At 55.0% G+C, this 13,544-nt stretch overlaps 1 protein-coding gene across 3 annotated transcripts; it reads left to right on the forward strand.

Annotated features, from left to right (window-relative positions):
• The first annotated feature begins 777 nt into the window (after positions 1 to 777).
• Positions 778 to 13,336, forward strand: ARHGEF15 (Rho guanine nucleotide exchange factor 15). 3 transcript variants are annotated; one of them, XM_004058555.5, is made up of 16 exons: positions 778 to 880; positions 2,531 to 3,180; positions 3,462 to 3,794; positions 4,042 to 4,096; positions 5,427 to 5,485; positions 5,587 to 5,798; positions 5,935 to 6,095; positions 6,276 to 6,428; positions 6,540 to 6,669; positions 8,913 to 8,987; positions 9,096 to 9,188; positions 9,276 to 9,436; positions 9,533 to 9,685; positions 9,838 to 9,920; positions 10,025 to 10,129; positions 11,358 to 13,336. In XM_004058555.5, the coding sequence occupies exons 2-16, from the start codon at positions 2,580 to 2,582 to the stop codon at positions 11,507 to 11,509; spliced, it is 2,526 nt and encodes an 841-aa protein (XP_004058603.3). In that variant the 5' UTR covers positions 778 to 880; positions 2,531 to 2,579; the 3' UTR covers positions 11,510 to 13,336. The 3 variants fall into 3 exon arrangements, with proteins under 3 accessions (XP_004058603.3, XP_055223425.2, XP_004058604.3); XM_055367450.2 differs by having other exon boundaries at positions 782 to 880; positions 9,582 to 9,685; positions 11,358 to 11,469; XM_004058556.5 differs by lacking the exon at positions 778 to 880 and adding an exon at positions 1,362 to 1,403.
• The last annotated feature ends 208 nt before the right edge of the window (positions 13,337 to 13,544 follow it).

The following is a 13,544-nucleotide window of genomic DNA, read 5'->3' on the forward strand; positions in this document are numbered from 1 at the left end:
CAGTGGTGTGATCACGGCTCACTGTAGTGTCCAACTCCTGGGCTCAAGTAATCTTCCCATCTCAGCCTCCTGAGTAGCTGGGACCACAGATGTGTGCCATTATGGCTTTTTTTTTTCTTTTGAGATGGAATTTCACTCTTGTTGGCCAAGCTGAAGTGCAATGGCGTGATCTCGGCTCACTGCAACCTCTGCCTCCCGGGTTCAAGCAATTCTCCTGCCTCAGCCTCCCGACTAGCTGGGATTACAGGCATGTGCCACCATGCTTGGCTAATTTTTTGTATTTTTAATAGAAACGGGGTTTCACTATGTTAGTCAGGCTGGTCTCGAACTCCTGACCTCAGGTGATCCGCCTGCCTCGGCCCCCCTAAGTGCTGGGATTACAGATGTGAGCCACCTCGCCCGGCCTGTCCGTGGCTAATTTTTTAAAAATCTTTTGTAGAGACAGGGTCACACTATGTTGCCGAGGCTGGTCCTCCCACCTTGCCCTCCCAAAGTGCTGGAGTGCTGGGATTATAAGGATGAGCAACCACGCCTGGCCCCCTGCAAATGTTATACCTCCCTGGAGGAGACAGACCCCAAGTCCACACTTCTCCTCTCTTCAGTCCTACCTCCTGGCCCTCCCCTTTTCTCTCTCCTCTAACACACACACACACACACACACACACACACACACACACACACACACACACACACACACGCCAGACACAATGGCTGGGTGGGGCTGAGGAACTGGCTTCCTCCGCAGAGATCTCAATCTGGGCCCTGAGTTCCCACCCCAGAATCACAGGAACACACACTTGGAGACCTCAGCCCTGCATTCCTTGCTCCAAGGGGCAGACAGGACAGGCTGAAAATAGCAACAGTTTCCAAAAAGATAAAGGTAAATTCATGGGGACCTACTGCAGAGTTAGGGAGGGAAGCCTGCGGGAGGGTCCCTGGGTGTGAAATAGGCGTTGGCTCACGCCCGGCTCAGGAGACAGGTGATGGTGCAAGTCCGGGGAAAGATGGTGAGACTCGCCGTGGAGGGATGCACGCAGCATCCCTTAGCTGAGACAGAGGCATCCAGACACCCATGCTGCTCAGCCAGGCTCTGTGCCATTGCCGTCTTGTCCTCATCCCTACCCCTGTCAACCTCACCCCTATGAGCCCCGATCCACACAGCTGTGCAGGTAGAACCTGAACACACACTTTCCAAGCCTGAATTTCAGCTTTTCCCCAGACCCCTTTAACCTCTGAGACCCTGGATACCTCTGTCTCCTGGGGCCCTGTGTGATGTGCGCATGTGGAGAGTGGTGTGGTTCATGGGGGGGGGGGGTGTCCGGTTGGGAGGCGGACCTGATTCCTGTTTCCTGCCCCTACTCACTCAGCCCTGGGAGGTGACTGAGAGTGGAGGGGATTCAAGGGTGAGTGCTTGGGGCCCGAGTACCTGGGTTCCTAAGTGGGGGGTAGGGAAGGAAGTAAATGCAGGTACCCGAGAAGGGGTGGGATCCCTGAGGGGCAGGGGCTGGGGAGGAGTTGGCCAGTGGTCAAGACCACCGTGTGGGTCACTTTGCTAAATGACTTTCTGCCAGAACACAGAGGCCACTGAGCTGCAAGACCCATCATCTACAACCCCCTTGTTCCCCCCTCATCATTTCTCAAGGACCCAATCCGAGGCCTGGAGGGGTCTGACTCTCCTGCTGACCCCTGAAGGGAGTTTGGGGGTTCCTCTGCTTCCCAGCCCTGACCCTGCAGCCTTCTTGGGATTGTAGCCTCCTTCCTCGAGGGAGGAAGAGAAACCCAGGCCGCAGCGCCCTGGCCCGACTGGTCCTCTCCTTCGGTTCACTCTCCCAGCCACCTCCCCAGACCTCTTGGCAAGACCCATGCCTGTGCTGGGCCTCTCTCTGTGACCAGACCCTAGGGCAGGCGGGGATGATCAGACGCAGGACAGGAGGGACCGCGCCAGGACCTCCTCATCTCTGGGGGTCAGAGGCTCCAAGAATCTTGATGGCAGGAAAAGGAGACTAAAAATAATCCGGAAAGGGAGAGTCCGGAGAGAGGAACTGGGAAATGGGGGGCGGAGGGCCAGTAGAGCAGGGAAACAGTGATGCACGCCTCGCAGCCCAGGCCCGGAGGACAGGCGTGCCCACGGCACCCAGACCCAGACAGCACAGAACACACATGGCACACCCACCCTGGCACCGCTATCTCAGACACTCACACCGAGAACTTCCTAAAGGGCCACACACCACACACCGTATGCTCCACTCTCCCCCTGCACACCCACCCGGCAAGCACAGAACTCACACACTCACAATACACCGTGCCACCCCCTACACAAACCACACACAAACCTCCACAACACACTCCACGGACACACGGTTCAGTGGGCAGACACGGAGCGGCTGTATCCCGTATTGAGTTTTATGGATTCTCTGGAACCCCCACACCAGCCTTCCCTCCTGACTTCAAAATCCTGCCTTCCAGTGGCCCCAGTTTACCCTCCCTGTGGGGCACTAAGGGTCTTTTTCTTTCCCCCCCTCCTCCTCAGGGGATGACTCCAGCAGAGCACCTCACTCCTTTGAAGAGCACAGAGGACGATGTCAGCCCAGTCCCTTCCTGCAGCAACACCCCCCACGCAGAAGCCCCCTCGGATCATCCGCCCCCGCCCTCCTTCTCGTTCCAGGGCTGCCCAGTCCCCAGGGCCTCCCCACAATGGCTCCTCTCCACAAGAACTACCCCGAAACTCCAATGATGCACCAACCCCAATGTGCACGCCCATCTTCTGGGAGCCCCCAGCTGCATCCCTCAAGCCCCCTGCTCTTTTGCCCCCCTCAGCTTCTAGAGCCAGCCTCGACTCCCAGACTTCCCCAGACTCACCTTCCAGCACCCCCACACCTAGTCCAGTGTCCCGGCGCTCCACCTCCCCAGAACCTGCTCCCCGGTCTCCAGTCCCCCCACCCAAGCCGTCTGGGTCACCCTGCACGCCTCTACTCCCCATGGCTGGGGTCCTGGCTCAGAATGGCTCTGCCTCAGCTCCTGGCACTGTGCGGAGGCTGGCTGGCAGGTTTGAAGGGGGTGCTGAAGGCCGGGCTCAGGATGCAGATGTCCCGGAGCCAGGTCTCCAAGCGAGAGCAGATGTGAATGGGGAGAGAGAAGCTCCCCTCACCGGGAGTGGGTCCCAGGAGAACGGTGCTCCAGGTGAGTGTGGCGGGTGGGGGGCGCTGGGTGACCTCAATCCACCCATCTTCTTCGTTTTCAGTGCTAACAACTTTCAGGGGCTACCTTTTCAAAAATGGATTTAATGTTTGGGATATCTGGTTTCTGTATGTCGGGATTTGAAGGCAGTCAGGGTGGAGGAGATCTATAGATGCCTGGACCTTGATATTGCAGTTGCTGGGCAGGTTAAAGATGGAGATGGTCTGGGCGGGGGTGGAGCTGGGCCCCAAGGGCTTTCTCCTTAGGCTACCTGTCTCCCACAGATGCTGGCCTGGCCTGCCCTCCCTGCTGCCCCTGTGTCTGCCACACCACCCGGCCTGGCCTGGAGCTCAGATGGGTGCCTGTGGGGGGCTATGAGGAGGTCCCCAGGGTCCCCCGTCGGGCCTCCCCGCTGCGGACCTCTCGCTCCCGCCCCAACCCTCCAAGCATCGGTCACCCTGCCGTTGTCCTCACATCCTACCGCTCCACTGCTGAGCGCAAACTCCTGCCACCCCTCAAGCCTCCCAAACCAACTCGTGTCAGGCAGGATGCCACCATTTTCGGGGACCCCCCACAGCCAGATCTTGATCTGCTTTCTGAAGATGGAATCCAAACAGGTGCAGGGCCTGGGGGAGTGGACCTCTGGGCTGTGAGGGGACAGGAGAGAGGCGGGGGAGGACTAAAGCCCAGCAAACCACAATCCCCAACAGGCACTGGGCTCTTTGCTTCCCTACCAGCTGCTGCTCTGGTGCTGAAGAGAGTTGCAGTTTTTATAGTAACCATCCCTGCTGGGGCTGGAGTTGGGAGTCCTGGGCTGGGGATCCTGGAGTTTTTTTTTCTCTTCACTCTGGCTTCTCTCTCCAGGGGACAGTCCTGATGAAGCTCCTCAGAATACTCCTCCAGCAACTGCGGAGGGGAGGTACTGAACACCCCCACCCCTACTCCCTGGTTCTCTCCCCACCATGCTTCTACCTGAGGGCAGACTAACCTTCAGCTCCAGCTAAATCCCACCTCCACAAAGGTGAGGGGACAAGGGCCAGGGCTCTAGAGATAAGCAGCCCTTGTTTCGAATCCCAGCTCTGGCCCTTATCAATTCTGTGATCTTATAGAAGGCCGGGCACGGTGGCTTACATCTGTAATCCCAGCACTCTGGGAGGCCGCGGCAGAAGGATCACCTGAAGTCAGGAGTTCAAGATCAGCCTGGCTAACGTGGTGAAACCCTGTCTCTACTAAAAATACAAAAATTAGCCGGGCATGGTGACGGGTGCCTGTAATCCCAGCTACTCGGGAGGCTGAGGCAGGAGAATGGCTCGGACCCGGGGAGATGGAGGTTGCAGGGAGCCAAGAGCGTGCCACTGCACTCCAGCCTGGTCAACAAAAGAGAAACTCCATCTCAAAAAAAAAAAAAATATGTAGCCTTCCTGGGTCTCAGTGTCCTCATCTATGAAATGGGGCTAAGCATAGGAACCACCTCATGGAATCGTGGGGATATGATATTGTGAAGAGCCGGGTCCAGAGTAAGTGAGTGCACCATTTTAACTCCCTTCCCTCACCTTGAGCTTCTATTGCAATTATTGTCTGAAAATCTATTTGGCAATCATGACCATCTCTTCTATGCTATCCAGGCTTGTTAATTATCTTAGATTCACCATTGTTATCAGAAGTTATCTGTGTCCATTCATTTATTCAACAAACATTTACTAGTGTGGTTTTTAGCTTGGGCGAATGGGGGTGTGGTGGTGTTGATGACCACAGCAGGGGAGATAAGGGGCTGCAGGTGCTGGTGGGAGGTGTGAGAGTTTGCAGTCCATCACGTTGAGCTTTCTTGACACACAAATAGGGCGTTCCAGACAACGGTTGCTACGTGAGACGGCTGACAAGGAGACTCAGAAATCTCTGGTCTACAATAGTTGACATAAGAATGGGACCCACTTAGTTCAGGGGCTCCTCTCTAAAAGGCACATAAAAAGATCTGGAATTTGGGCCGGGCAAAGTAGGTTACGCCTGTAATCCTGACACTTTGTGAGGCCAAGGTGGCAGGATTGCTTGAGACCAGGAGTTTAAGACCAGCCTGGGTAACATAGTGAGACCTTGCCTTTCCCCTTCAAAAAAAGGTTTGATGTGGGGAGCCGTCAGGGTCCCTACATCCAACCTGCACATGGGTTGCCCTGTCCAGCATGAGAACAAGCACCCCTACGGTGGGCAGCAGTGGTGGCCCTGGGGACTTCCTTCCCTTTCTTTCTCCACAGGGAAGAGGAGGGGCTAGAGGTGCTGAAGGAGCAGAATTGGGAGCTGCCCCTGCAGGATGGTGAGGGCCTCTGGACCTGAGGGTCCCTGCTGTGACCATCAAGCAGTGGGGAAGGGTTTGGGAGCCCTGGGCTTCCCTGAAGTGCTATGTTTGCCCTCTAGAACCTCTGTACCAGACCTACCGAGCAGCCGTGCTGTCAGAGGAGCTGTGGGGGGTCGGTGAGGATGGGAGTCCTTCTCCAGCAAATGCTGGAGATGCGCCCACCTTCCCACGACCCCCTGGGCCTCGCAACACCCTGTGGCAGGAGCTTCCGGCTGTGCAAGCCAGCGGTCTTCTGGACACCCTCAGCCCCCAGGAGAGGCGCATGCAGGAGGTGGGAGCTGGAGGTGGGAGATGGGAGGGGGGTGCTGGGGTTGGGCTGCATGGGTCAGGCATAGGGGAGGAGGGCCCAGGGTCCTAGCTTCCCACGGTGAACTGGGCTTCCCACGACTGCCTGCTTTTCTTTCTAGAGTCTTTTCGAGGTGGTGACGTCCGAGGCTTCCTACCTGCGCTCCCTGCGGCTGCTGACCGACACCTTCGTGCTGAGCCAGGCACTCCGGGACACGCTCACCCCCCGTGATCACCACACACTCTTCTCCAATGTGCAGCGAGTCCAGGGAGTCAGCGAGCGGTCAGTGGCTTGCCGTCCTTCTAGGGAACCTGCCCTTAGGCTGCTGGGCACGCCCTTTCCTCTCTCCCCGGCCCAGGTCCTTCCTTCTACGGACCCAGTTAGTTCCCAACCCTTCTCTCAAGAACCCGGGAGACCGGGCTCTCTGTCCCGCCCCATTGCTTGCTTCCCCAATTCCTTCAGGTTTCTAGCAACGCTCCTGTCCCGTGTGCGCTCTTCCCCCCACATCAGCGACCTGTGTGACGTGGTGCATGCCCACGCTGTGGGGCCTTTCTCGGTGTATGTGGATTATGTGCGGAACCAGCAGTATCAGGAGGAGACCTACAGCCGCCTCATGTGAGTGTCCCAGGGGTGGGGAGGAAGCTGGGGAGAGGGATGGGATCGAGGCCACAGCAGGTTGGGGCACCAGGGCCTCCAGGCAGCCGCTAGCCATGCCTGCTTCTGCAGGGACACCAACGTGCGCTTCTCCGCCGAGCTGCGCCGGCTGCAGAGCCTCCCTAAGTGTGAGCGGCTCCCGCTGCCGTCCTTTCTGCTACTGCCCTTCCAGCGCATCACCCGGCTGCGCATGCTGCTGCAGGTACCTGTCCCGGCTGCGGCCGTTTGTGCCCCACCAACCCCATCGGAGAACTCTCCCGAGGGCTTCTTGGCCCTCCAGCTATCACCATGCACTACTCCACCTTAAACATAAAATCCCCCAAATCATAACTCCGAATCTGGGTCTCTCAGCCTAGGACTCACCAAGTCCTACCTTAGGGGCCCTGTGCTCTTCCCCTTACCTGGACTGCCTCTAGGTCCAGGTGCAGGGAAAGGCCCTCTGGCTGGAGACATGAGTTCCACACCTAGCTCTGCACTGACTCTCTGAGTGACCTTAGGCAAGTCCCTTCTGCTCGCTGGGTCTCAGGGGGAGTGTGTGAGTGGTTTTTGAGGTTGTCTCTGGCTATATTCTTCTACCCACATGCCTTCCCAGCTGGGGTGGTATCACCCCCAAGGGGGCAAAAATTGGTTCTTTGGGGGTGAAAATAATCTTAGTTATTCCAACAGTTGTACTCCATGAAGCTTTAGTGCATAAACAGAGTTCCAGTAGATCTGTAGAATTAAACTTTCATGGTGAGGGAGATGTTTAGGGAAAATTATCTTAAAAAGACAACTTAGTGGGGTGATACTGGGGAAAAAAAAGTTTGAGATTTGAGACACTTTCTTCCTCCTCCTCCTCCTCCTCCTCTTCTCCTCCTTCTTCGAGACGGAGTCTCACTCTGTTACCCAGGCTGGAGTACAGTGGCGCAATATCAGCTCACTGCAACCTCTGCCTCCCGGGTTCAAGCGATTCTCCTGCCTCAGCCTCCTGAGTAGCTGGGATTACAGGTGTGGACTACCATGCCCGGCTAATTTTTGTATTATTAGTAGAGATGGAGTTTCACCATGTTGGCCAGGCTGCTATCGAACTCCTGACCTCATGTGGTCCACCTGCCTCAGTCGCCCAAAGTGCTGGCATTACAGGCGTGAGCCACTGCACCCGGCCTAAGACACTCTCTTCTATGGCAAAGCAGAGACTCCTTTCTAACCAGGTCACCCAATATGGGGATTTTTAGAGCACTGGCACGATCACGGCTCACTGCAGCCTCAAATTCCTGGGCTCAAGGGATCCTCATGCCTCAGCCTCTAGAGTAGCTGGGACTACAATGCCACCATACCCAGCTATTTATTAATTTTTATTTTTATAGAGACAGGTCTCACTATGTTGGCCAAGCTGGTCTTGAACTCCTGGCCTCAAACAATCCTTCTATCTCAGCTTCTCAAAGCTCTGGCATTATAGGTGTGAGCTACTGAGCCCAATGAATGAGGGGATCTTTATGTGAAGAGTTCCCAACTAGATTATCAGTGTCTTTATGATCTTATTCAGCTTTATCTATCCCCAGTGTAGACAACAAAATAATAATAATGATACTAATCATAATAGCTCAACAGCTATTAAGCTTTCTAGGAATGGTTCTAAGTACTATACACCTGTGTAAACTTACCCACAACTATGTGAGGGTAGGAACTATTACTTGTCCTACTTTAGAGATGAGAAAGCTAAGGCACAGGTCACATAACTTGCCTCAGGTCATATAGAAATAATTGATGGAGACAAAATTGTAATCTAAGCACTCTTAGCTACTCTGCTATATTGCCTGCACTAACAGTTTTGGTTAATAATTATTAAAATAATAGGAACCTTCGGGGCAGGCACAGTGGCTCATGCCTGTAATCCCAGCACTTTGGGAGGCCAAGGCGGGTGGATCATCTGAGGTCAGGAGTTCAAGACCAGCCTGGCCAACATGGTGAAACCCCGCTTCTACTAAAAATACAAAAAAATTAGTCGGGCGTGGTGGCACACGTCTGTAATCCCAGCTACTTGGGAGGCTGAGGCAGGAGAATCACTTGAACCCGGGAGGCAGAGGTTGCAGTGAGCCGAGATTGCGCCCCTGCACTCCAGCCTGGGTGACAGAGCCAGACTCCAGAAAAAAAAAAATAAGAACCTTCTTTTCAACATTTAATATGTGCCAAGAACTATGCTAAGCACTTTACATATATTGCCTTCTTGAATCCTCAAAACAATGCTATTGATATGCTAGGTGGGTATTAGCCCCATTTTACAGATGGGGAAGCTGAGGCTCAGAGAGGTAACAGGACTTGCTCAGGGTTCTGCAGATGGTGAGTGATGAGTCTGTCAGCCTTGTTGAAACTGGCCGAAACAGACAGGGTCCTCTGAGCTGTGGCCCCTCTGAATCCCAGGGCCACAGAGCAGGGGGCCCAGTCACCCTTCTTCCTTGTCCCCAGAATATCCTGCGCCAGACAGAAGAGGGGTCCAGCCGTCAGGAGAATGCCCAGAAGGCCCTGGGTGCTGTCAGCAAGGTGGGCAGTGGGGAAGCTGAAGCAGGGGGAGGTGACAAGGTGGTAGAGAGAAATGGTAGGGAGTAGGGGGCTGGCCGCTGGGGTGGTGACACAGCTCCCCTTACCTAGATCATCGAGCGTTGCAGCGCTGAGGTGGGGCGCATGAAGCAGACTGAAGAGCTGATCCGGCTCACCCAAAGGCTGCGCTTCCACAAAGTCAAGGTACATCCCCGCCCAGGCTCCCCATCTTGCCCTGCCCCATGTTGCTGCTGCCACGCTAGAACCTCCTCTGCCTCCGCTTCCTCGCAGGCCCTGCCCCTGGTCTCCTGGTCACGGCGCCTGGAATTCCAGGGAGAGCTGACTGAGTTAGGGTGCCGGAGGGGGGGCGTGCTCTTTGCCTCGCGCCCCCGCTTCACCCCTCTTTGCCTGCTGCTCTTTAGCGACCTGCTGCTCATCACTCAGCCTAAGAGGTGAGTCCTAGGGAAGGAAGGAGCCCAGGCTGGAGTGGGCAGGAGGGGTCCAGCGGGACCCCTGCTGTCCTTCTGAACGACCTCATCCCTGGGCAGTGGGCAGCGGTTACAGGTTCTGGACTATGCCCATCGCTCCCTGGTCCAGGCCCAGCAGGTTCCGGATCCATCTGGACCCCCTACCTTCCGCCTCTCCCTTCTCAGCAACCACCAGGGCCGCCCCACCCACCGACTACTCCAAGCTTCTTCCCTGTGAGTTGTGTTTCCCTCAGAAAACAACCTTGGGACACTTATCTGACCTCTCAGACCTCCCCCACTTCCCCAGTCTCTCTCTTCTGTGACTCCTGCCTCAGCCCCAGAGGATCTTTTGGGCCAACTGTGACACTTCCCAATATCCCCACCAGATCAGACATGCAGCGCTGGCTGGGAGCCTTCCCAACCCCAGGCCCCCTTCCCTGCTCCCCAGACACCATCTATGAGGACTGTGGTGAGTATCCCCCTAGAGGGGATGAGGGAAGAAAAAGCGAGTCTTAGAGGAATATGGGGGAGAAGCTAAACAGAATCACTTTAATGTCACCCACCCCCAACCAGACTGTTCCCAGGAACTGTGTTCAGAGTCGTCTGCACCTGCCAAGACTGAAGGACGGAGTCTGGAGTCCAGGGCTGCCCCCAAACACCTGCACAAGACCCCTGAAGGTGAGAAAGTCTTTCATTTATTTATTTTGTATTTATTATTATTATTTTTTGAGACAGTCTCATTCTGTCAGCCAGGCTAGAGTGCAGTGGTGTGAGCTCGGCTCACTGCAACCTCTGCCTCCTGGGTTCAAGGGATTCTCCTGCCTCAACCTCCCAAGTAGCTGAGATTACAGGTGCCCACCACCACGTCTGGCTAATTTTTGTATTTTTAGTAGAGATGGGGTTTCACCATGTTGGCCAGGCTGGTCTCGAACTAATCTCAGGTGATCCGTCCCCTTTCACCTCCCAAAGTGCTGGGATTATAGGCATGAGCCTCTGGTGCCAGGCCTTATTTCTATTTTTTTTTTTTTAATGGAGGTGGGGGGGTCTCACTATGTTGCTCAGGCTGGTCTTGAACTCCTGGGCTCAAGTGATCCTCCTGCCTCAGCCTCCCAAAGTGCTGGGATTACAGGCGTGAGCCACTGCGCCTGGCCGTGTTTCATTTATTCATTCAATAAATATTTATTAAGCACCTACAAAGTGCCACTCGCTGTTCTAGGGACTGTGAATCAAACATATCACACTTCCTTCATTGCTGGAGCTACGTTCTAGCAGAGGAGGCAGACGATAAAGAATGAGCAAAATAGATAAGTAAATTATAAAGTACATGTGAAGGTGATGAGTGTTATGAAAAAAAAAAGTGAGCAGAGCAAAGAAGGTCAGGAGTTCCAGTGTTGGGCAGACTGAAATTTTCAATAGGGAGGCCGAGGTGGACCTCACTGAGAAGGCAACATGAAGCCTGATGGAGCTAATTTAGGCCCATGGTGTCTGGAGGAAGAGTGTCCCAGCTGGAGGCAGCAGGCAGTGTAAAGGCCCTGCGGCTGGTGTGTGACTGAGGAACTGTAAGGAGGCCAGTGTGACTAGCAGGAGAAAGGGGGAGAAGCAAATGAGGTCATAGAAGTGGCAGGGATGGGATCACGCAGGACCTGACAGGTCTCTGCAAGGACTCCACCTCTTACTCCAAGAGACATGAGCAGCCACTGCAGGGCTTGACGGAGGAGCAGCCCAGACCCTCTCTGAGCTGCTGTCACCTCCACTTCTGATGCCCTTTCTACCGATGCTCCAGGCTTGTCCATGAATTCCCACACCTACAATGACCCTGAAGGCCTGACACCCCACGAGGCCCCCTTTGCCTCCTCACCTGCTCCCTGCCCCCACCTCACTGGAGCCTCTGTCTCTCTTCCCCCAGGTTGGCTGAAGGGGCTTCCTGGGGCCTTCCCTGCCCAGCTGGTGTGTGAAGTCACAGGGGAACATGAAAGGAGGAGGCACCTTCGCCAGAACCAGAGGCTTCTCGAGGCTGTTGAACCTTCTTCAGGCACCCCCAATGCCCCCCCACCCTAATGCAGGCTGAGGAGGGGGCACATGTTGGGAGACACCTACCAGTGTGGCATGGAGAGAACAAAGCCCATTCATCCATTGGATCCACTGTCAGTGGAGATACTACCTCTCGTGGCAACCAATAGAGATCGAGCTTCAGGACAGGGCAGCCAATGAAAACGGCCGCCTGAACCCATAGCAATAAGAATGAATGAGGATGCCTTGAATGTGTGGCCAATGGAGACAGAGGCTTAGTGCAGAGCAGCCAATGGGTACTGAGCTGGCTGAGCCTATGGCCAATGAGTATTCCTGCTATGCTAAGGGCCAAGGAAGACAAATCTAGGTCATGGCAGTTGAAAAAGGGCCTCATTGGAGATAAAGTCCTAGGATAAAATTGGGAACAGGAGTGAGCAGGAAGCCAACCAGCCAAAGAAAATGGTGATCTGGACCCAAGAGACCAGTAGTCACCCTGCTTGGTTCTGCAGCAATGACTGGTCCTGTCTTTTGAGTCTGGGAAATACTAGTTTCCATTCCTGGGTGCTTCCTGTGCCCTCTCAAGCCAGTTCTTCTCTTCCAGAAGAATTCAGAGTATGTGTCTCAGAAAATCTGTGTGTGTACACGTGCATGTGTAGATATGTGTGTATATGTATCAGGAAAGGCATTCTGCTGACTGTGGTGTGTGTGTGGTGATTGTGCTCCTGACCCACAAATGACTGAGTGCTCCATTTCTTCCTTTACCTCCCATTTTTCCTATTACTCGCTCCAAGAAAGATGCTAAGTCTGAGCTCCAGAAGAGACTGTGCTGGGTGTGGCTTGGCACCCAGGGGATGAGAGCCCTGAGCTCTGGGTCTCTTGGAGGCTAGGGTTCTGTGGCAGTTGCAGGGCAATGTTATGGAGCAGCCAACGGCCTGGCAGAGGAGCCCAAGGGACTGAAGTTGGCCAGTAGCTGGGACCTGAGGCCCCTGAAGTCTGCAGACCCTTCTCCTTGCCCCAAACACTGGCCTCCATAATTCCTGCCTGCAGATCTCCCAACTTGAACTATAATCCACCAGCCAGCCTCAGCCTTGAGCTTCGGAACCACATTAGATCCTGCATCTGGGTGAAGAAACGGGAGCTGTGGACCACAGGCCAGCCAGTGAACCTCCTGGGCTTTCTTGCCTTTGTCCTGATCCTCTCACAGAAACACTGGGCCAAACAGTGGGGAGAGATTGGAGAGCGGGTGTGGCTGCCCAACCCCATCCAGAGCATCTGCTTCCAGATGAGCCAATGCCTCGCATGATACCAGAGGAGGCGAGGGACAGAGACAGCAAGGCAGACAGTGGCTGGCAGGGGTGCCCAGGCCCGGGACGAGGCCTCCCCTTCAGCTCAGGCACAGCAACTTGCCCAGGACTGACACTGTCACACTGACTGCAGGAGGCACAGGGACTCTGGGAGACTCAGAGGGCGAAGAGCACTGGCATTTGGCATGTCCATGACATTGGAGACTCCCCTAGCAGGGTGCCTGACGTGTGGGGAACCCTCAGTAAATAGTGGTGCATTTGTATTGAGGCTGTCTGAGGAAGTGTGTGCTTATAGGAGCAGTGGTCTCCAAGTGTGGTTTATAAGGGGATGGGGCTGCTTGGAAAGGGGTCCAGAGCAGGGGTCAATTCTGTTGGGAACTGGGGCTTGAAGGTCATGTGCTAGACCTGAGTGTGTTAGCCCACTCACAGTTCCTGAGGGATCTCAGGTGGTGGTGGTGGTGGCGATGGTGGTGGGTTAGCAACAGCTGTGGTTGGGGGCTGCTGCAGGCTGGGCAATGCCTGGGGCTTTGGCAGGGGATGAAAATGCAGCAAGAAGGATAAAAAGGGCAGTCAGGGCCGGGCACGGTGGCTCGCACCTGTAATCCCAGCACTTTGGGAGGCCGAGGTGGGCAGATCACTTGAGCTCAGGAGTTTGAGACCAGCCTGGGCAGCATAATGAAACCCTGTCTCTACAAAAAATACAAAATTACCCAGGTGTAGTGGCATGCGCCTATAGTCCCAGTTCCTCAGGAGGCTGAGGCAAGAGGATAGCTTAACCC

Source organism: Gorilla gorilla, chromosome 19 (genome assembly GCF_029281585.2).
Source record: "Gorilla gorilla gorilla isolate KB3781 chromosome 19, NHGRI_mGorGor1-v2.1_pri, whole genome shotgun sequence".
In the NCBI taxonomy this organism is placed as follows: Eukaryota; Metazoa; Chordata; class Mammalia; order Primates; family Hominidae; genus Gorilla; species Gorilla gorilla.

Coding starts and splice junctions, on each gene's coding strand:
- ARHGEF15 (XM_004058555.5), top strand. CDS start 2,580: ATGTCAGCCCAGTCCCTTCCTGCAGCAACACCCCCCACGCAGAAGCCC. Junction 3,795..4,041: donor TGAAGATGGAATCCAAACAG/GTGCAGGGCCTG, acceptor TTCTCTCTCCAG/GGGACAGTCCTGATGAAGCT. Junction 6,096..6,275: donor GTCCAGGGAGTCAGCGAGCG/GTCAGTGGCTTG, acceptor CAATTCCTTCAG/GTTTCTAGCAACGCTCCTGT.